The 21,582-nt window shown below is 34.8% G+C and overlaps 1 protein-coding gene across 1 annotated transcript; it reads right to left on the bottom strand.

Annotated features, from left to right (window-relative positions):
• Positions 1–1,349: 1,349 nt before the first annotated feature.
• On the bottom strand, positions 1,350–11,085 carry mrn (general transcription factor IIH subunit 4 marionette). The gene is made up of 9 exons (XM_071583619.1): positions 10,920–11,085; positions 10,714–10,818; positions 10,508–10,639; positions 10,080–10,301; positions 9,782–9,962; positions 8,678–8,761; positions 6,388–6,593; positions 2,804–2,966; positions 1,350–2,029 (listed from the first exon to the last, which is right to left on the bottom strand). The coding sequence occupies exons 1-9, from the start codon at positions 11,063–11,065 to the stop codon at positions 1,748–1,750; spliced, it is 1,521 nt and encodes a 506-aa protein (XP_071439720.1). The 5' UTR covers positions 11,066–11,085; the 3' UTR covers positions 1,350–1,747.
• Between the last annotated feature and the right edge of the window lie 10,497 nt (positions 11,086–21,582).

The following is a 21,582-nucleotide window of genomic DNA, read 5'->3' as shown; positions in this document are numbered from 1 at the left end:
AAAAAGCATATATACGAACAATATCTACATTTAAAACAATTAAAAAAGTTGTAATTCCAGCTAAATTGCTTCGAAGCTTGCAGTGAATATCCTCTTTGGCAACGTAATCTCTATAAAAATGAAAAATATTACAGACAATAAGTGTTCACTGATCAGCTGACATCTCATGATCCCTTATCTAAAGTGAAGCAATATTTCCACTGAAAATAACATATGCCTAGAATAGATGAAATAGCAATGAAGATCAGTAGCACTATAGCATTTGAAAAAATGAAGAAAAGACTGAGGTAATGTGACTACAAGAATAACAAGGTATCCTCTGCTTCAATGGAATTGATAGTGGGATGTACAGTTGATAGGCAACACTAGTGCAATGGTATCGGGCTCAACTTCATGAATTATCATCTTGAGGGATAAGGCAGAGTAAATTCATGAAAATTATTAATATGGTACAACTGCCTTCATCATATAGGTGACAACTGTAGATATCATCCATCATATGCTATAAAACGGGTAGTACTGCATTAATTTATTTTTGTGACTTTAAGAAGTTTGTCTTATTCCTCAACACTAGTGCAGTTTGAAGTTAGTCTGCCCATCGTCAAGCTACTTGGTAAAACAGTGTAAGATGAATTACCACTTTTAAAAAATACCTACTTAAATTTTAAAATAGTAGCAATTCATAAAATGATAATTGAAGACTCTTAATTATGATGCTTTTGAGGTGCTTATGTCGGTAAATTAATTTCTCTGAAATTATCAATGAAGCAGCATGAACTCATCTACTATTGGAAAAACTGTGTTCCCCCAAATTAGAAGAAAATAATGGTGAATGCTCATTATTAGAAGAGCTAAGTGCAAGTACAACACTGTCATCAGATGTTGCAATATGCATGTACAGATATTCTAGTACTAGATTGCCCACATTAATGCTGGATGCCACGAGAATTTCTGCCCTAGACAAGACATATCAGAGTTAAAACCAAGAATTCTGATTGCTGATTTCACATTACCATCTTCATCCTTAGTATTGTAAGTAACATTGTCACATGATTATTCATCTGACTCTATAACCTTAATTTATGGCCTTTGGGGCCATTTTCCCCAAAATCGACACCAATGGAGGAGTAATTGAATGGAAATAATTGGTACATGATTTCATTTACTTTACAATGATCATGCTTAACTTTTCAATGCCAATGTGATTAACTTTTGATAAAAACTTTGAAGATAATAACTCATGGCTGATAAAGCACACCTAAGAAATCAATGGCTGTTAGGAAAATACGCATAAAGCAAATTGAAAAGGTGCGTAGAGGAAAGAAAATTGACTGTTACAAAGCACATTAGTTCGTCATAAATTGCCATTCTTTTGGAAATACCCACAACAGAAACACTTCAAGCTGCTACTTGTTCCTTTCCATTTCACTTCTCACAATAATAAGTAAAACATATAGGTTTCAAATGGTACCTAAAATGTAACATTATATTTATTAAATACATGTAAAATTATTTGCTTGGCATGATGAGAACACTACACTTGAAAAATGTATGCAAAAATACTGTTCTGTGAAAAAAATTCTTCCGACTGCAATTGGCAAATTTTATTCAGCAGTCCACAGTGTCTCTTGTACAGCAACATTAACACAGCCTTCATGATAGACATAATCTGAAACATCTAACACTCACTTTCCAAGATCCTTGCAAAGCACCAGTAAAAAAAATACAATCTCTGATTACATCTGACCTAGAGGTTTACAACACCCATAACTCCAGTCACATTTGACCCAGAACCTCCACTACCTCCACCACTCCCTCCCTTGGAATGCCTCTTCCAAAATCGACGCACTTCCTCATGCCCTGCCTTTGTTACAACAACTGTTCGCTTTGCTGAACTGTGCCACACAAGAACGCCCAAGTCTCGAGCGTGGTCCCTCAATGTTTCAAAATCTACCACTGAGAGAAACTGGCTGTACAAGACACCTTCTTCAAAGCGGAAACGATCTCGCTCTAACTCCCAGAGACGAATCTGAAAAATATACAAAATATGTGTGGATTAATAGCATTTGAAAGAACAAAAAGAAAACCACAAATAACTAAACCCAAACTCATTAATAAATGCAAGTGATGGGCATCTGGATAGGCTTCTGTTGGCTATTATCAACTGTTTAAGCTTCGGAGATCTTTTGAAGCACACCCAACACAACAAAATTTAATTCCTGATTGGCAAGTACATAATATGAGCAAATAAATAAGTGCATTTTGAGCATTAAAACCAAAATGGCATGAATGAAATACTATCTAAAGTGGACACTTGGATGATGGGTTGAGGAAAATTTACATTACACAGACCCGAATCTTGTTACTAAAAAATAATTTTTACTTGGTAAAACACAGTAATCAACCCAAAGGGGTTTAGTAGGTGATGGTAGAGATCGCCCAGTACTAAGCCCTATACGGCGTGTGAAAATTCACATTTAATTAAAAATATAAATTAGTATGAGATCTTGAATATATGTAGCTTTAGAAAGTAGTAGTAGTTTTGGCACATTCTGCAAAGCAACCAAATTATTTCTTGTGTTAATTTTACATAGGAAACTTAAGTAAACCAATTTATCATTTTATACATGCTGAAGCTAATACTACTCCACATTAGAACCAGAATCAAATATATAATTGGACATCTTGTACCAGAAAAATCCAAAACAACAAAGCTTATATTGTTGAATTCAGAAATTAAATTTCATAATACATGAAATGATCCAGTCAATGACATGAAATTAGGACTGCCGTTTGATATTACCTGGTCAACAACAGTTGGAGGTAAAAGAGGAGGAGCATTGTGATGCAGCTGTGGGTGAGCATGCTGCTGTAGAAAACCAATTATCTGATTTGCAGAAATTCCAGAACGTAGTGCTTGGCGCACTGATTCTCTGGTTAACACACCAACAGCAAGATTAGGGAATCTATCAGATCAAAGAAAGAAGTGCTGTTAGCAAAAACAATGGTACTCAGTAACATGTGCTGGCCCTGCCTGTATCTTGCTAAAAACAAGAAAAGTAAATCAAGTTAAATTCAAAAGAACTGCGAGAGATGCCACAACAGTAACTTTTAACGGAATCATCCTCTAATATGCATTTCCATGCAACTATTTCAGGGAGTAAAAATCCTTTGCATTGACCGAGATTCGAACCAGGATCCAGATGCCTCCATAGCTTAACTGGCTAAAGCACTCGATCGGACATCAAGGGATTCAGTTTCAAATTCCAGTCAAGGCAAATGATTTTTACACATCCTGAAATCATTGATTAAAAATCAAGTGATATTTAAGCTTCACTTTTTGCTCAAAATAGTAGCAAAGTACACATGTATGATTCATAAGTACAGCAGACAAAAGTGACAGCACATTAGTGTGATAAATCAAAAGAAATTAAATGCACACAAATGGAATATGATGGTGATTGAGGTCCAAAGTTGATAGATGAGCAAATACAGTTAGGGCAGAAAAAGCATAGGCTAAAAGGACTTATGTGGTAATTTTTCAACATGGATACACTCATATATGACTGTGATATGGTGAGATGATAGAATTTAAGTCATGTTGGTTGTCTGAGAAGTAAATAGGGAAATAATATTATAAAAATATAAAAATATTTGTACAAAAAGGTCTAATTTTAATACATACATTACTAGTGAATTTTAAATCAGGACACAGCAAAGAACTTCTCCAGAAAAAAAGCAAAAAATAACTACTGCAATACATATAGCTCCTCCATTTTTCAGTGAAGTATTAATACAAAAAGAAACAAAACAAACAAGGAAGTTTGGAAGGTTTTCACAAAACAGCATATATTTGCATTACGTTTTTGGAGTAAGGAGGGATTTTGTTACTAAGGGACCCTTCTCAGGAAGATAAGGAATGAACCTAAATTTTAAAAAAATACACAAAAGCAATAGTGAGAGACTGATGGGTTCTTAAAGGTGAGATGAATTCATGACAAACCATTTACAAAAACTTAAGATCATGATGATATTTCTTCTGTTACCTCTTGGGTCTCAGCATAACTTCTACCACAAGACCCTGAATGGAATTCAGGTAAAATGCTGTTCAAATACAAGGGAACAACAAGGAAGCAATTCAAGGACCATGGAAGTCAGATTCACAACACCGCAGAAAGTCATGTTGGTTAGTGTCCGTCTTGGTTTTCTGAATCCTAGGTTAGAGGTTCAAGTTTCCCCAGTGAAATTATTTTTCTCAATTTTTCTTCGATTTTAATTGACATCATCTTCTAATTGTTACACATTTCAACTTTAAGAGCCATCATGAGTCATTTTCATAGGAACAGAATATTGTTTTAAGTGGAAGTTAATCCCTAATTTACCATTTCACATAAATCTTTGCTTGATACGATTATATTATTCATATGCTTACATTATTGTATTTGCATTGATTATATTTTGTACCTCACAGATCAAATATGCAACAATTCAATCCTTATGACTCAACCAGTCAAATTCAAAATTTATAAGTTTAAAAATTCATAGACTCTGAAAGAAGATGAACCCCTTTCTCAGGGCAGCCTTATGCATATTAATATTGATTATCAAAAAATAAAATGACTTTTTCTTTTACCCTGACTATCCCCGATTTATCTGTTTTATCACCGTCAAATGGAGACACTCAGCTGTAAGTGTTGGAAAAGGAACAATATTTCTCTAGCTAAAATAAACGAAGTTCATGCATTTACATTTAATAACATTAGTCATATTTTGCATAACTTTAAGGAATTTATATAACACACTGAATTGAAATTATTGACTTTGCCATTAATTTCATTTCAATTTAATAATATTTTCATCATTTTCATTCATTCATGTAAAATAACATGTAAACCACCATTAGTTGCATGTAAGGGGAAAGATATGTAAAATTTAAAAGGGCACTTTTAAAATCAGTCCAAAAAAGGGAAAGGCAATTTTATATTGACTGTGGCTCATTGGCAATAGGCTTGAAAAAATTAAATGGGAATGTATTCAATTTGAAATTTTGAAACAGGCAATTTTTGATTTGGGGAACTAAGTAATATCATCATTTAACATTAAACTAAGGAATATTCATTACAAAAAAGATTTTAATGTTATGCATCAATATTTTAAGAAGCCATATACCTATCTATTGAAAGCACTAAGGAGAAGTATGATCCAGAGAGTTTGTTGAACACCATGATACGGATAAGACAGGACAAGTTAGGACATGCATAGTATCGGGTTGTCATGAAAGTTGATTTAAATGATTGCTTATGCTTCATGACACACATGTGAGATGCTTTACATGTGCATGTAACAATTCTAATCAAGCAATAGGGTATCACTAGCATAGTGCAGTGTACAAGCTCCAAAATGATTATTAAGGTATAATGATTTATATGAACACTAGTAGAAGCATATGAGTTATTAAGATGTCCATATAATGGTTACACTCACCATAATTCTGGTAGGTATAATCATGGATGACATTCTGTTTGTGAGTGCATACTCCATGGACAAGTAAATATATGTAGACTGGATATTTTGGAACATATTTTGGTTTTAGGCGTGGTCAAAAAAGTCAAAGGATACAAATAAGGCAATTCAATACATGCTACACATTTAGTGAGGGGAAAATCAAAGAATGTATGGGAGATGAAGACTGAATTGAGAAAAAAATGTTCAAGCAGTTAGAAAGGTGAGGCTGGGAGGCAAACATTGAAAATGGATGTGCGGAATAGGTATTTTGGATGGCACCTTAGAAATTAAAAATGATGAATAGCTAAAGAAGATATTCTTGAAATTGTCAATAAGTACATGAGCGGTCCTGAAAGTTGCCAAAGCATTTCAATGGCAATCTAAGACTTCTCCGTTAAGGTGGAATACTCTTGTTAATGATTATATTTTACCAGAATTTTTATGACAATTCAGAAATTTCAACATTTGTAATATGAGCGTTTTACAGACAAGTTTTGAAAGATGATCATCCACATTCATATAATTCAACAATGCAAGATTTAACTGAGAGTTCAAGATTTCTTTACAAAAATATTTTACCCTAATACTTTAAATGGCTAGGAAAATAATAGGGGCATACAAAATGCTGTCTTCTAAACCATTCAATAACCATTTCAATCCATAAAACCCAACCACTTAAGTGAATTCTGTAACTCCTCATTCATTTAAAAGAACCAAATATCTCTTCAATTCTCAGCGAAAACTGGCTCAGGAATTTTTTCAAAACATCTAATTATACTTTCTACTTGAAATTTGAAAGTTTATTCAAACATTGGTTCTAGATTTATTATATTAATGTAACAGTAATTATTTTTTCAACTAATATTTTTGCCCCTGAATTACCTGTACATCATCTCACAGAAGAGTCCAACTAAAGCCACTTGGAGGTTTGAACTTGTATATGCATAAACTCTGTAATTGGTCTCAACAACAATATATCCGAGTTGAGATTCATCTTTTATTCCCGTGGCTTCACTTTTAACAAGATTACCCCCACTTGAGGCAATATTTAAAGCAAGTCTGGTTGGATAAAAGCGCCCCGCTTTTCTCTGCAAAGGAAAAATCATAAGTCAATTTAAAAGCAGCAACAGTTAGGTAAAATGATTTCATTCAGATTCACTCCATAATATTCCATGCACCCGGAAAGTCTGCGCACATAAACAGTTTGATGTATAGAAATATAAGGAATTAAACAGAAACCATGTCTACTATTATGGCTGTGAACCATTAAAAGCAATATTTCAAGCCAAGTTGAGATATCATCGTCCATTAATTTTGAGCACTTACAAAAAGGAATGATCAAATTTTAAATCAGCCCCAAGCTATAGAAAAACTATCAGCTATTAAGACAAGTGACTATGGCATCTTGTTAAGTTGTATATACATTGGAGGTAACAACAGTTATTAACCCAATGGTATGCTTCATAGGTGAGGGTAGAGCTACTTTAGTACTAACATGGTGCTCTATGCAGATGATATAAATCTAATAGCAGCTCATATGAAATCATCTCAATTAGAAATTGATATGTATGCTATGGTGAATTCAGTGGCTCAATGGCTGAATGTAAATAATTTACAACTAAATGCAAGAAAAACAGTTTACTAGGTATTTAGTAATAGAGAACTTCAGTCAAATATTTCTGTAGAAATAGGAAACCAATTGATATCCGAGTTAAAACATACCACCTTATTGGGTTTAGAAAGAGACAACAAGTTAAGCTGGAGGTTACAAATTGAAAAATGTAGTAAAAAATTATGTTGAGCCCTATTCCTTTTAAAAAATCTTGCCAACAATTGTAATACAGAAATATTAACCCCAGTATACCATGGTATATTTGAGTCCATATCTCGATATGGCATCGTCTGCTGGGGGAGCTCAGCACATGGAAACATGAATAGAATACTCACCCTTCAAAAATGGGCATTAAGGGTTATATTTAAACTAAATGCAAGAAAATCCTGCAGGGAGTACTTCAAATGTCACAAAATCATGACCATTCCCTGTATCTATATGCATAATGTGATTTTGTATGCCTGCACCAAAGCCACTTCACTGGTCAGAAATAGGGATGTTCACGAGCACGACGCCAGGGGTAAGGATAATTTTCATAATGGCCATTGCAGAGTAGCAGCACTACAAAAAACTCCAGAAGTTTCAGGAAGACTGCTCTTTGATCAACTTCCTGAAGAGTTAAAATGAATACGCCCCCAAGAAAATAAATTTAAAAAAAGTTGAAAAATTTCTTTTTAAATAATGTTTTTATAGCGTCCAAGAGTACATAGAAAGAGCCAAAGTAGGGAATACTGTTTTTTAAATCTTTAATACTCATATATTTCATGTACATCATTATACCTATGAATTTGTATGCATGTTAATGCACCTATAAATGTAATTGAATCTTAACGAAGCCCATACAATTGTGTATTGTTCTATGGCGAATAAATCTATCTATCTAAGTGCAACAGCATGTGAAATTTACACATCAGGGTAATAAGAGGGGCCTGTTCCTCTCCCTGTGGTTTCCCAGGAGGATGTGATACCAAAAATATCTCAGAGCTTGGGTGAAGCTGAGGGTGCCCAGAGGCATGATCAGTAATTGAACCCAGGCCTTCCAGTCAGTAGACGCAGTGTTCACCCACTGAACTACCACATCCCCTTTAAACACAAAGGATAACTGAAGGAATTAATTTGTAAAATCCAAACACTTGGGACACCCATGATAAATATCAAATGAATGCCAAATGATTTGCATGACTGAATTTTAATTCTATTCCTGTTCATATGAGATGAAGTAGGACACAAAGGTTTTTAAAAGCAACCTCATCAATGCTAGGCTTGACAACATTGGGCTGTAAAATATTGGACAATTTGAGAGCAGTTTCTTTTCAGGGTGACATGCTTGCATGAATCATTTTATAAGAAATTATCTCAATAGTGAATCATGGCTACATTTAGCTTCAGTCAATTTTATATGAAACAGTTAAGTAAAAAATAGCTTTGAAAGGATATATAGGAGAAATATTTTGCAATATATTCGAAGCACTACATAATATTGAAAAAAAATTCTACTGATAACTGAAATCTCATCAAATTTATTACATCCCAAGGAAGCAATGAAATTTAATGCATTACCTTTCTTTGGTAAACTAAACCAAACTCTCTGAGGTGCTGCAAGAAGACTAGAAGACCTTCACTCATACCCTCAGTACTATAATCCTGAAATTTAGAAAAATTCGATACAAAAACCGAAGTATATGGGCATGAGACTGCCAACTAAATTGATGAGTACACAATAAGGCAATATGGAATGCTGCCACTGAATATATGAAATTTGAAAATATTCTATTAAAATGATAAATTTACATGCTTTTCAATTTACAATCCATATTATTTTATCACATCATAGTTTAATGATCATTTTTATTTTATGCATGATAATATAACTTATTATAGAGAACACATGCAAATTAAAACACACAAATAAAACATTACCTAAATCCTGAATCTTAGAAATATAAGATTATGTCGTGAACTTTCTTAGGTGTATCTTAGTTGGATATATGCTGATGGACGATGCAATCCCTGACCCTATTGTAATTTTGGCAACAGAATTTCCCTATCCACATAATTGTACCATAATGTACTTCAAATCGTGGAAAAAGTCTCACTTTCCTAGTTTTCTGATGCACTTGTTATGCAATCCAGTTGGACAAAGCCTAAATATGTATGTCTATTAGACATTAAGATGAGCTTTTATAATTGCCGCTTAAACTCAACAGTACCTGTAACTTATGGGTGAGGCCAAAAATTAAGTTTTCTGAGCTGTAGTTAAGTTAAAAACCGACTGATAAAATGCTAAACATCAAATAAACAGTGTTACTACCAGGTTTACATTCAATTCTAAGTAATTAATTTGTTTACCAAATCGTAATTTTCAGAAATCAAATTTAGGTTGACATTAACTAACGATTGGATTCTGGACACTGGGCCTTAGAATGTTACTTGCTAATTTAATTACTTTTGAAGCTAATCTAAATTAAGATTGTACCTAATAGGTACAAAAATTAAATCTCTTCCTCTTTCAACATTACTTTCTACGTAATTTAAACTAAAAATTAGATAAAAAGATTCTTATGGAAGCTACATAATGAGGTAATTATTAAAAACAACAATAAAATAAAGTACATACTAATGTGCATGGAAATTCACAGTTAACAAAAGACCAGAAATTCTTACCTTTCCTAGGGTTGAAAAACTCAACTGGAGCAAAAACGTAAGGCACTCCACAAGGTTCTGTCCCCTAACGTGTGCTGCACTGAGGTACTGAAGCATGAAATGCCACACTTGTGAGGCAGAATCCATCAACAGAAACTGAAAACCCTCTCTGGTGATGCACGCATTTCCTTCATCTTCATCCCTAGAAAGGAAGTTGCCAGGCAGATTCTTGTCAGAATAATTTACCCTGTGAGGCGACGAGGAAAAGAAGGAAAACTACATAGTTTAACAAATGGAAGACATGTATGCTACCACATACCTCTTCATCAATCCCGCGTGGAGTAATATACGAACTGCGTCGGCTGATATACCGCCTTGAGGAGCTCCACCCTGAGAATTGAGGCCGCCATGTGACCCCATCACCATGTAATGAAGAACACACTCCCACCTCTCTGAAGCATATGCATCAAGGTAGGGGACATCTCTCGTCTTACTGTCACATTCAGGTCGTCGCGGACCCCACTTACTCCACGGTTTTCCGCTGGAATTGATATTCAATGGTTACATTGAAAAATCACACACATTTTATACATGCGGAAATAATCTTTGTGTTTGGGATTCGAATGTATTATTGAAAGATGTATGTAAGTCAATGATAAAACAGTTGCAACAGGTGTTTGTCTTCCTAAGCAATTGTTATGAATTTTAACACGAATAATGAAAAATTGAAAAATGAAAATAACCTACCCTCCCAATAGGGCAATTTTTGTATTTTTCTTGAAAGTAGGATTTAAAATCCAACCAGGTAATCCACCAGGAATCGCAGCTTCCTGCCATACCCTCAGTTCATTCAGGATTCGCACAACTTCCAAATGCTCTCTGAAGTAGAAAAAATGCGTTAAGTATTACGCGGTAACAACACGTAAAAACTCTCAATATTAAAGGGCACTTACTTTGAATATGTTTGGGTAACCCACGATGCTACCACAGCTTGAGGGACCGGTTGTTCTACAAACAAAATCCGAATAACGTAATGCCGAGCTATTTCGGGCAGTTCTCTGAAAAATATAATACAAATTCAACAAGATATGTGACATAATTCTTCGCAAATAGCAGGGAAAATTAAAAAAATTGCAAATTTAATAACGAACACGTCTACCTATAAACAGCCAAACAGGAGGCGGGATGATTGTACAGCTTATCTAAAACTGGAGTGGGAAGAGTCTTCAGATAATCGTGAAGATTTTTGCACTGCAAAGTGGTAGTTTGCAAGCCTACTGCTGCCGGCTTGTTGCTATCGGCCATCCCTCAACTGTTGAGGATGGTGGATGGTCCACCATTATGTTGTAACAAATGAAGAGCGTATTTCACAGTATGAAACCGGCAATTAGGAGGGAAATGGAAACATGATTTTATTCTGGACTTCTTTATTAACTTTGAATGGAATATTTTGCCCTGAAAAAACTGACTGTGTGGCAAACTAACTAATATATATTGAGGCGGCTCATGTTGAGACGGATTTCGAAATGGCTTATCCGATATTAAAGGCAATTAATAATACAAGGAATCCCGTGAGAGCATTACTGTGCGTCACTAGCATGAGATAATCATTGGAATTTGGTTAATTATAATTTAAAGTAATAATTAGAAGTTCCAGAACGTAGTCTGATACTAATGAGCAAAGTTTGTGTAATTTATTATTAGTTTCAATTAATATAGGGTAACATTTCAGATGTAACTATTATGCCCCGACAATTATCGTGGAATGGCTCAATAAGATAACTATAATGTTATTAAGATATTTAAAGGATTGGTTAGCATTAGCAGATCGCAGCTTTCATGGCATAGCCATTCCCTTTGTGTTGTAGCTGATAGTAATAAAATTCCTTTTTCGAAATATACCTGTTAATCACAGCTAACCCAGTTGCGATGCACCCACTTATTTATTTTTTTTAATGAATTGAGGCTGAGAATGAATTTAGATATATCTGACAAGTTACTAAACATTTATAAATGTTTAATCATCGTTAATCAAATGCATATGTATTGCTCTGAAAAATTCCCTGCCATTCAATTCCTCGAGTGGAGAATGACTATATCGAAAATTCTGCGCCGTTAATAGGCATTATGGAATGTAAATAATTATCACACGATACACAAAGGCAGTAATTCACACGTGAAGACTTTATTTGAAATTATCTGTGGTTTTGACCATGGAAGAAGTTCTGTTTGTGCCTTGGTATTACTCTTTGGATTTTCATCTCAAGAAATTCATCAATGCAGCTCCGTGAGCATTCTCTGCTTTAAAGGGTTGTCTTCTTATTGGCATAAGGGTGGTGTTTCCTTTAACTTCTAGAGAAGTCTTTCTTAAATTATTCCGTGAAGTAAATCAGAGATTGAAAAACTCAATGTTTTAGAACTAAGCTCTGTGTTGTGATCCTAGTTTAACATATGACCAGGATATAATTATCTAATTCTATTTTTGTGAGGCACTGACCAATCAATTATCATGAAACAGCCTCCATCCATAGGAGTAACCTGATTTAGTTATGGTGTTACCTGTATTTGCGCTGTGTTAGGCTGCAAATGATCAAACGTTTTGTGTTCTAATTAATGAAATGTCATCATGGTTGGAGGTTATGTGCTTACTAGAGCTTCCATTTTCTCCTATTTAACAATTTCCTATTTGTGTTTCTACGTTACCACTAGTGGCTTACCTGACATACTGATCCTTAACATGGGACCCATCCTTGTTTCCCATAATTTCCAGAACTTATTAGGGTAAAAGCAATTTTGTTAAATTTTAAATTGTATAGGGTTATTAATCTGTAAGGTAAAGGGTTATTAATCTGTCGGGCCCATTAAACTTGGTGGTGAAAAATGATTATGGTTGCATTGAATGTTCCCTCCTGGGTATTCTTGATGCCTATCATCCTGTATTTAGCTTTGTCAATTACACTCTCTCCAATGGCTTCTGAAAATCCATAGATGCCATTAAGATCACATTTACACTTTTCTATTTGGAGAAAATGATTCAATCTCCTCTTTTCTGTTGCCTTGGATTGATGTTAGCCTTGATCCATGATAATTAATTTCCATCAAATTTTATTTCGCCCTTAAAAATTTGTACTTCAGATATTGGAAAATTGAATTTACCATTCTTTTAAATTTTGAGTGACTTGTGAAATTGATTGATTAATTTAACTTGTGTTATGCATACATTGTCATAGAATTATTTGGCCATCCTATCCAGAAAATAAAAACTAAATTTGTTTCCAATCCATAGTTTCTCTAAACCATTTAGTTTCTTCATATCCTTGATAGTATTATATTTCTTTATTAAAAAAAACTTTAAATATTTGAATAAAATAGGTAATTTCAGGCTTGAATTTGTGGAACATATCCACTGTGGAAAGAAAAATTGCAATGTTCTTGCAGAACACTATAACCTAACTTACACAACTAATTCCTCTCATAAAGTGGAATAGATAAAGTTGCAATATTTCTTTCCATTTAAATATTTGCTTATAATTTTTCCCTATTGTTTCTATGGTAAAAATACCAAATGTCATAGTGTTTCAAATAAAAAGGATGACATGTTTCAGGAATGGTATTTTCTATAAGCCCACAAATTTGTGTCCTTTGCAGTGACTTGATAATGTTTCAGTGGCTTTCAAGTGTTGCTTTATATGGAGTGAATTTGACTTAAAATTTTCTCTCATTGAATCAAATATTCTCAGGAGAAAAGTGTCCCTGAAGATCTGCCAAAAGTTCCCAACTCCTGAAGATACACACTGCAATGTGAAATAAACCATGGGGCTTACATATAATGTTGGATGTAAAGTAAAAATTAAAATCCACCCTATCATTTCACATAGGCATCCTTGATGTTGTCGTTATTACATTATATAAGTGTTTTATTTAGAAAATACCTGGTAAGTACTTAGAGATCGACAAGCTGAAGGTATCTGGAGGGATCTTCACCTCTTTTTGTGTATCTGTTGGTGGAGACTTAAAAGATATAGAGGAAAGCCCTGGCTTTTGGCCAAAATATGTCTGTCAGAAGGTATTTTTTTCTGAAGGCCCACCTGACCTCCATGAAGGGTTAGTCAATATTAGGCAGCGTTTTACATCTACGCAAGTTAATATTCAGTGCCTCAGGAACAAAGTAAACGTGCTGGAAGTGGCTATAAATAAGTTTGAACCAGACATTTTGTGTATTACTGAGCATTGGTTAAAATATGAAGAATTAATGGTTATCATACTCTCAAATTACTCTCTAGTGTCCTCATTCTACCGTACTTTATGTACAAATGGAGGTGTGGCCAAAATCATTCATTGTAGAATAAAGGGTTTTATTAACTCAATTGATTTGCCTGTGAAGGAAGAAAAAACTTTTGAATGTGCTGCGTGTCTCCTTGAAACTCCACAGGGTTTGCTCATGCTCATCTCCATGTATGACCACCAACAGAGGATTTTTGTGCATTAATTAAAAATTGGACCAACTCTTTTTCTCCCTAAATGCAAACGACTGGATACTTGTGTTGAATGGCGACCTCAACTGTAATCTCTTAGTTAACTCCCCTCACATATCTGAATTACTGAATGTGGTGAAAACTTACGGCATGAAATGTTTTAATAATAATCCTGCTAGCATCACTCCCACATCCGCCACCCTAATAGATTATGCTGTGACCAACCTCATCCAAGAAAAAGAGTAACAACTGTTTGTGACCTAAGTATACCATAGGTAGACCATAGTATGGTAAAAATAAGTAGTGATATCAACCTACAAATGGAGAGTCTAAATGATGAAACTTACCCAAGGGGGTCTTTTACTCATGGAAATATGCAGCATTTTCTGCTCCTTCCACAGTCCCAAAACTGGGACAATGTCTATGACCTTAAGTCAGTAGACAAAGGTTTCAATTACTTTCATTCAATTTTCAGACACAATTTTGAATTGTGTTTTCCAGTAACACATCAGAAAATATTTCACAAGACAAAATGTCAGCTATGGCTTACTGATGAGATCCGTTACTACTCAACTATTCTTAAAAAACATGCCAGTTTCCCCTGGAGATAGCATGTTTCAACGTGCTATCTCCAGTTAAAGTTCTAATAATCATGAACATTGGTTACTTTGTACGGAATTTCAAAAGTACTACCGTAAGCTGATTTCTGCCACTAAAAGAACTTATAATGATAATAAGATACTTAATTCCAATAATAAGCCCAAAAATTCATGGGAAATAATTAATGATTGTAGAAGTTACAAAAATCCACAATTTGCTCTCGCAAAACTTTGTAACCCTGAAAATAACACTGCCATAAGCTATTCATCTTTAGTTGATAAATTTAACCAGCACTCCATATCAGTTCCTTGCCCAACTTCTTCTCAAGCTAATGTGCTGTTTGCAAATGCACCAATGTATGTTTGCCAAGCCTTGTTCTGAAACCAATCTAAAAACCATTTTCTACTCATTCAGAAACAAATCTAGTACTGGCCCTGATGAAATTCCTGGTATAGTTGTTCATCATTGTTTTGAAGCCATAAAAGCACCCATTTTATTTTTAATTAATGAATCTTTGATACAAGGGATTTTCCTATCCCACTGAAAAGAATCGAAAGTAGTGCCCATTTATAAAAACCATGGCTGTGTCAATGATTTTGAACAACTACATACCAATAGCCGTCCAAAATACATTTGCTAAAATATTTGAAAAAGTCTTATGTGCCAATAATAACTTATCTCGACAAAAAATTCCTACTTTAAAAACCTCTCCATGGGTTTAGATCTGAAAGGTCTACCACAACTGCCCTATGTCAGGAAATTGACAGTACACAAGGTCTGTCCAATAAATACGCTAATTGAGGCCATAAAAACTTAATTTTGCAAAATTTAGTATATAACGATTTTTTCCCCGTTCAAAGTACTCTCTATTAATTGCTATGCACTTATTTCACCTTCTTTTCCAATGTTTAAAGCACCCTTGGAAGTCCTCGGCAGTTAGGCTTTTTATTCTTCTCGTCAATTCTTGCTTTATTGCGTCCACATCTTCCCAATGATGTCCCTACTTCACATTTTTGCATTTTGGGAATAGGAAAAAGTCACGGGGGAACAGATTTGATGAATAAGGAGGATGATCAAGGATGGTAATTGAATTTTTTGTCAGAAACTGGTGAACAATCAATGCTGAATGTGCAGTTGCATTGTCATGGTGAAGGATCCATCCATCATCTTCGGTTAAAATAGTGTGCACTGTTGATTTTCCTGAAATAAGTTCATCAGCTATCATTTGAACAGTTTTTGGAAGATCAGTAAGGACGAGGGACCGCACACAATCAATGTTGTCATCAACACAGGTGGTTGAAGTTCATCCCGGCTTTGCATCATCCGTGGTGTCTTGTTGGCCATCTTAAAAATGCTAAATCCACTATAAAACGGATGTTTTCTTCAGAGCATTATCACCGAAAACAGCTGTCAACCTTTCAGTAATTTCTTAATGACTTTTGCTGCACTTCACCGGAAAACTTTATGTTAATTTATTGCTCCTTGATTTCATCAAATTCCATTTTTGACAAACAGTAAAAACAAGGACACTAGAAACTAACATAACTGGCACCATATGCATAGCTCGACGATCCGCCAAGTACAGATGGCTCATTGGGTCTCAAGCAACTAGCGCCACCAGTAGGTGGGGCTATAATCCATGCTATGGCCGCCAGATTGCACAGACCACGCTCTTAATTCATTCCATGCTAAACACTTGGAATATTTTTTGACTTGTCAAAGGCTTTTCATAATGTAAACCACAATAGAAAACTAATTGAAATCAATAGAATGGGAATTAGAGGAATTCCTCTTAATTGGATGAAGTCCTATATTCTCAATCCCACTCAGAAAGTAGTGATGTCAGTAGATATGTCAAAATATTCATCTGAAGTATACCAAGTTAACAAAGGCATTCCACAAGGCTCAACCCTTAGGCCACTCCTTTTTCTGATATATATCAATGAACTACTTAACTGCTTACAGAATTATGAAGCAATAATTCCAGTGTTGTATACTGATGACACTAATGTAATATTATCAACTCAAACATATCCCAGCCTTGTGGAAAAATCAAAGTTTGTCACACTTGCAATAAACAAGTGGTATACAGACAACCCTTAAGACTTAAATGTTAATAAAAGTAAAATAGTATACTTTACATGCAAAAAGAATGTGACAGCTGATCTGCTGGTAAAAATCAATGACCAATTAATTGAGCATGTGACCAAATGTAAATATCTAGGTATTACTCTGTGTGTAAATATTTCTTGGGATACGCATGTAAAAGCCCTTCAACATAAGCTCAGCTCTATTTGCTATTTATGAAGACACTTGCAGTTTATGAAATTACTTGTAAAACTGTACTACTAAATTTATACTATTGGGAAATTTATTCTAATATAACCTATATTTTAATATTATGGGGATTGGCTGCTATTTCTCAAACCATCTTTAAAATGCAAAAGAAAGCTATCAGAAAAATAACCGGGAAACCTCACAATGCTCCATCAAGGCCTATTTTCCATTAATTAAATTTGCTACCCCCCCTCTGCATCTACATTATGTTTTTAATGCTGTATGTAAAAAATAACATTGGCAAATATTCTCTTAACTCTGTCTATTATCATCATTACACTTGAGGAAGGCACAACATCCATAATGGGAATATAAGAACTAAAGCATTAAAATTAGGGCCCAATGAAATGGGCATTGGATTATGTAAAAAACTACCCAAAAGTATAAAGGATACTAAGGGAACTCATGCATTCAGGCTTAAATTAAAAAGATATATTCAATGTAATATGTTCTACTCAGTTGATGAATATCTCAACAATATTCCTGGCCAATAGATCCATACTCATAGTTTTTAGCAATAGTCATGGCCCGATTCATTTTGATGATCAATGATTTTTCTGAATTGATATTTTATGTGCATGTCACATTGAATTTTCATGGGTTTGTGCCAAACATTATGGACTGTGAAATCATTAATTTTATGTATCTTAATTGAGCCTGTGTCTTTGCTCCTTTTTGACATGCCTTATATCATGTGCATACACCACCTGCCTGGTATTTTTGTATTGTGATCTTGAGGCGAATAAAAAGAAATAATAATAATTGCCTTACATGATTTGTATAAAAAGTATTGGGAAATGTTTAGGAAAAATAGATTTATTTCAGATACACACAATGCCTCAAAATTCTTCAAGGTAGATCCCTTGAGCATTGAAACACTTTTTCGAGTGGATTTTCCACCACTCATAGGTTCCCTGGCAGGCAGAAGGTTCTTAAGGGTATCCATGCAAGCTTCTTTGATGGCACTTAGGGTCCCATGGTGGTGTCCTTTGAGGGAAGATTTCACTTTTAGTAATAGGAAATAGCCTCCTGGTGTGAAGTCAGGACTGTCAGGGGATTGCGGAATGGTCATGATGCCATGGCAGGTCTTCATCAGCAGACACTCAATTCTGCTTTTGGCCATTCGTCTAGACCTTCAGGACGAGTTTAGTGCATATCTTTTACATCACCAAATTTTCAGTGATAATGGAAAGCACTGTCATCTTATCATTGCCAATACAATCTGCGATCATGCACTCACATAACTGAGGATCTGAATTCAGCACTTCATGCATACATCAGGAAAAAATTGTTAGTGATACTTTTTATGCAAAACTTTTATTTCTCATTTTATGGCTATGGTTTTTTCTTTATTGCATCCTTACCCTCATTTTTTCCAATTCTTGTTAATAATATTAGTAGTAGTCCACTGATTTAGTGTAGGTTTATGCTGTCATATGGCACTATATTTTACTGGACTCCTAAGCCCTAACTATTATGCCCCAAATATACCCTTAAACCTCATATTTTATTATTATTGTTATTGGTATTCTATCGGTCAAGGTAGGTGTTGGATAGACGCAGACTACAATGATAAGTTTCCTTGCCTCTTCTAACAAAACACAACCCGCCACTACAATAAGCTGCCTTTCTACTCTGCAAACTCTTATTACATCTCTTCAATCCATCCAATATCCCTAACCTATTCTTACACCTTCCTTGCTTTCCTAACATTCTCCCCTCTGTCGCAGTCATCAACATTCCATATCCACTCAAAACACTCTCTAGGCATATTTCTAACCTCCCATGGATTTCTCCCAATAATCTCCTCTCTTACCCCACCATGCGTATTACTACCTCATTTTTTTCTCTTTCAGTTCATGTCACCTAACCATCCTGTTTTACATCCTTATTTCAAAAGCATCCAATCCTTCTCCATCATCTTGCTTCAGCAACCATGTTTCTATGCTGTAAGAAACCAGGCTCTGCAAGTTTGGAGCAGACCTTTTCTGAGCGTCCTTACTAAAAACTACCCCTGGCTTCAATTTCCTCCACCTTGTGAAAGCTTTTATACTTAACACAATCGTTCTTATAATGTTCTAATTTTTTGAGCGTTTGGCAAAACTTACCGAGATAGGTATACTGCTCCTTCTGCTTTACTATATGAACTCTTATTTTCATATTTAATGTAGCTTTCCTCTTTCTGGAAAACTATAACCTTTGTTTTTTTAACATTAATTCTCATCCCATACCTATTGCAATGACTTTCCAATGTGCACAGCAATGCTTGCAACCCCTTGGCTAACTAAAACTTGGTCATCCACAAACCTAACAGATTTTATGATTTTCCTTCTGACTTTCATTCATATCCTATTTTTTTCCCATGCCTCTTGTACGATTTTTTCTGCATACATGTTGAAGATAGGGGTGATAATGAACACCTGTGTCTTACCCCTCAACCTAACAGCGTGCATCTTGATTCTCCATCCACCACTTGCACCAAGCGGTCTGAGATTTGCACAGGTTTTGCATGTATGATTCTCCTGTCCCTCCAATCTTTTCCTATTTCTGCAATACATTCATTAATGCTACCCGATTAACTGTGTTCAATGTCTTCTCAAAACCTATGAAACAAACAAGTGCATACTAATTGTGTTTATTTTCCTCATTATTAGTGACCTCAATCCTGCTCTGGGGTCACTTGTGCCTCTCCCCTTTCTGAATTTAAACTGTTCATCCCCTAAGTAATCATTTGTCCTCTTCTCCCTCCTCTGATCACTACAGTACCACCATAGCTGTATGCAAAATTAAATCAAATATGGCTGCACTCTCTTTTCTTGGAATAGTAACTAAAACTGATAATAAAAACTTGTAATATTTCAATCAATTCCTCCCTCATAATTGCTATGAATTTGTCCATTAAAATTCTTCCTAGTTTTCTACATCCATAGGTAGTTCTGCAAGAATGTTATCTACCCCATGGCCTAAATTGGTTTTAAGTCTTTTAATGACCTTTCTATATTGCCATCAATTGTGCCTGGACCTAAGCTCACCTCATCTATTTCGTCTTCTCCATCTATGACTAAGCTTGCTGGCCTAATGTTTTTACAATATAGTTCCTCTTTATATTCTTTTTGCCGCCCTTGAATCTTTCCTTGTTCAATAAATATTTTTCCTGACTTATCTTTGATTGTTCTCACAGAATTTCCTTTCTTGTTTCCCGACTGTAATTTCACCTTCCTGTACGGTGCAGCAATTTCATTCTTCCTTTGAAAACTTTCCATATCCTCGCACTGCATCTTTCACCACACTTTTTTCACCCTATTAGTTTCCCACCTTAATTTATTATTCAATTCATTGTTATTTTGTTTACCTAATTCTATTTACAGCCTTCCATATCCATCTTTCTAACCATTTCATTCATAATCCATGGTTTTCTTTTTCTCATCTTATTTTCTGTTCCTATAGTTTTGTCTGTGGATTTTGATTTGGTGCAATTTTTCTTCTATTGTACCCATCTCTCCTCTCTCACTCATGATTTTCTTTTCAGCTTGCTGATACTCATTTCTTAAATTTCTGGTTGATTCATCCAGATCACCAGTTTCATCCTCAAGAATCTGATGATACACCTCATTATTACTAAATTATGATCTGAATCCACATTTGCTCCGGGGAAACTGTGCAAAGTAATCACACTGTTCTTAAATATGTGCTTAACCATAATATAGTCATTACTGATATCTCTTTCCGAAAATCTAGGGATTTTTCATATATATTACTGCTTACTGTGGAGTTTGAAGCGCTTGTTTTTTGTGAAAATCGAAATTGAAATAAATTATTCTATAGCTCATTATACTTTCTATCCCGCTTAATATCAACCAATATATATATTCCTTTCCTCCCTCTACTTTGCTTTCCAGATATTCTTCCTGTTATCACGGTGTCAGGCGTCCCATTGCCTCTAGTGTATCCTGAATCTACTTGTCTTGCCTTCCTCAAACTTATTCCAACAGCTATCTCTCCTTTCCCACCATTCATAGGACTTCATCATTTTTTCCCTCTGCTCATTTTTTTTCTTTTCCCTACTCGAATCTTTGATAGTATTCTCATCATTATTTACCATTCAGTCCAAGTATATGAATTGTCCATATTCTGTTATTGACCCTTGTGACTTGGTTATACTTCATACTATCATTTTTATTTTTGGTAATCTTCCTGTTAAGGTGGGTTTTGGATGAACACGAGCTACACAAGGTTGCAATGATAACTCTCTTGCCTCTTCTAACAAAATCTGACTTGACAACACTACAATAAACACTTCTTTAGCTGTGCATACCTAATTCTTTCCTTCGTTCCTTCCAATATGCCTATCATATTCCTTCCCCCTTCCTTATTTGCACATTTTTCTCCCTTCTATCACAGTCTTCAAAA

Source organism: Hetaerina americana, unplaced genomic scaffold, assembly GCF_022747635.1.
Source record: "Hetaerina americana unplaced genomic scaffold, ioHetAmer1.1.p SCAF_14, whole genome shotgun sequence".
NCBI lineage: Eukaryota > Metazoa > Arthropoda > Insecta > Odonata > Calopterygidae > Hetaerina > Hetaerina americana.
Note: the sequence above shows the minus strand (reverse complement) of the source record. Positions and strands in the feature narration are given on the sequence as shown.

Coding starts and splice junctions, on each gene's coding strand:
- mrn (XM_071583619.1), bottom strand. CDS start 11,065: ATGGCCGATAGCAACAAGCCGGCAGCAGTAGGCTTGCAAACTACCACT. Junction 10,819..10,919: donor TCCTGTTTGGCTGTTTATAG/GTAGACGTGTTC, acceptor TATATTTTTCAG/AGAACTGCCCGAAATAGCTC. Junction 10,640..10,713: donor GTTACCCAAACATATTCAAA/GTAAGTGCCCTT, acceptor TTTCTACTTCAG/AGAGCATTTGGAAGTTGTGC.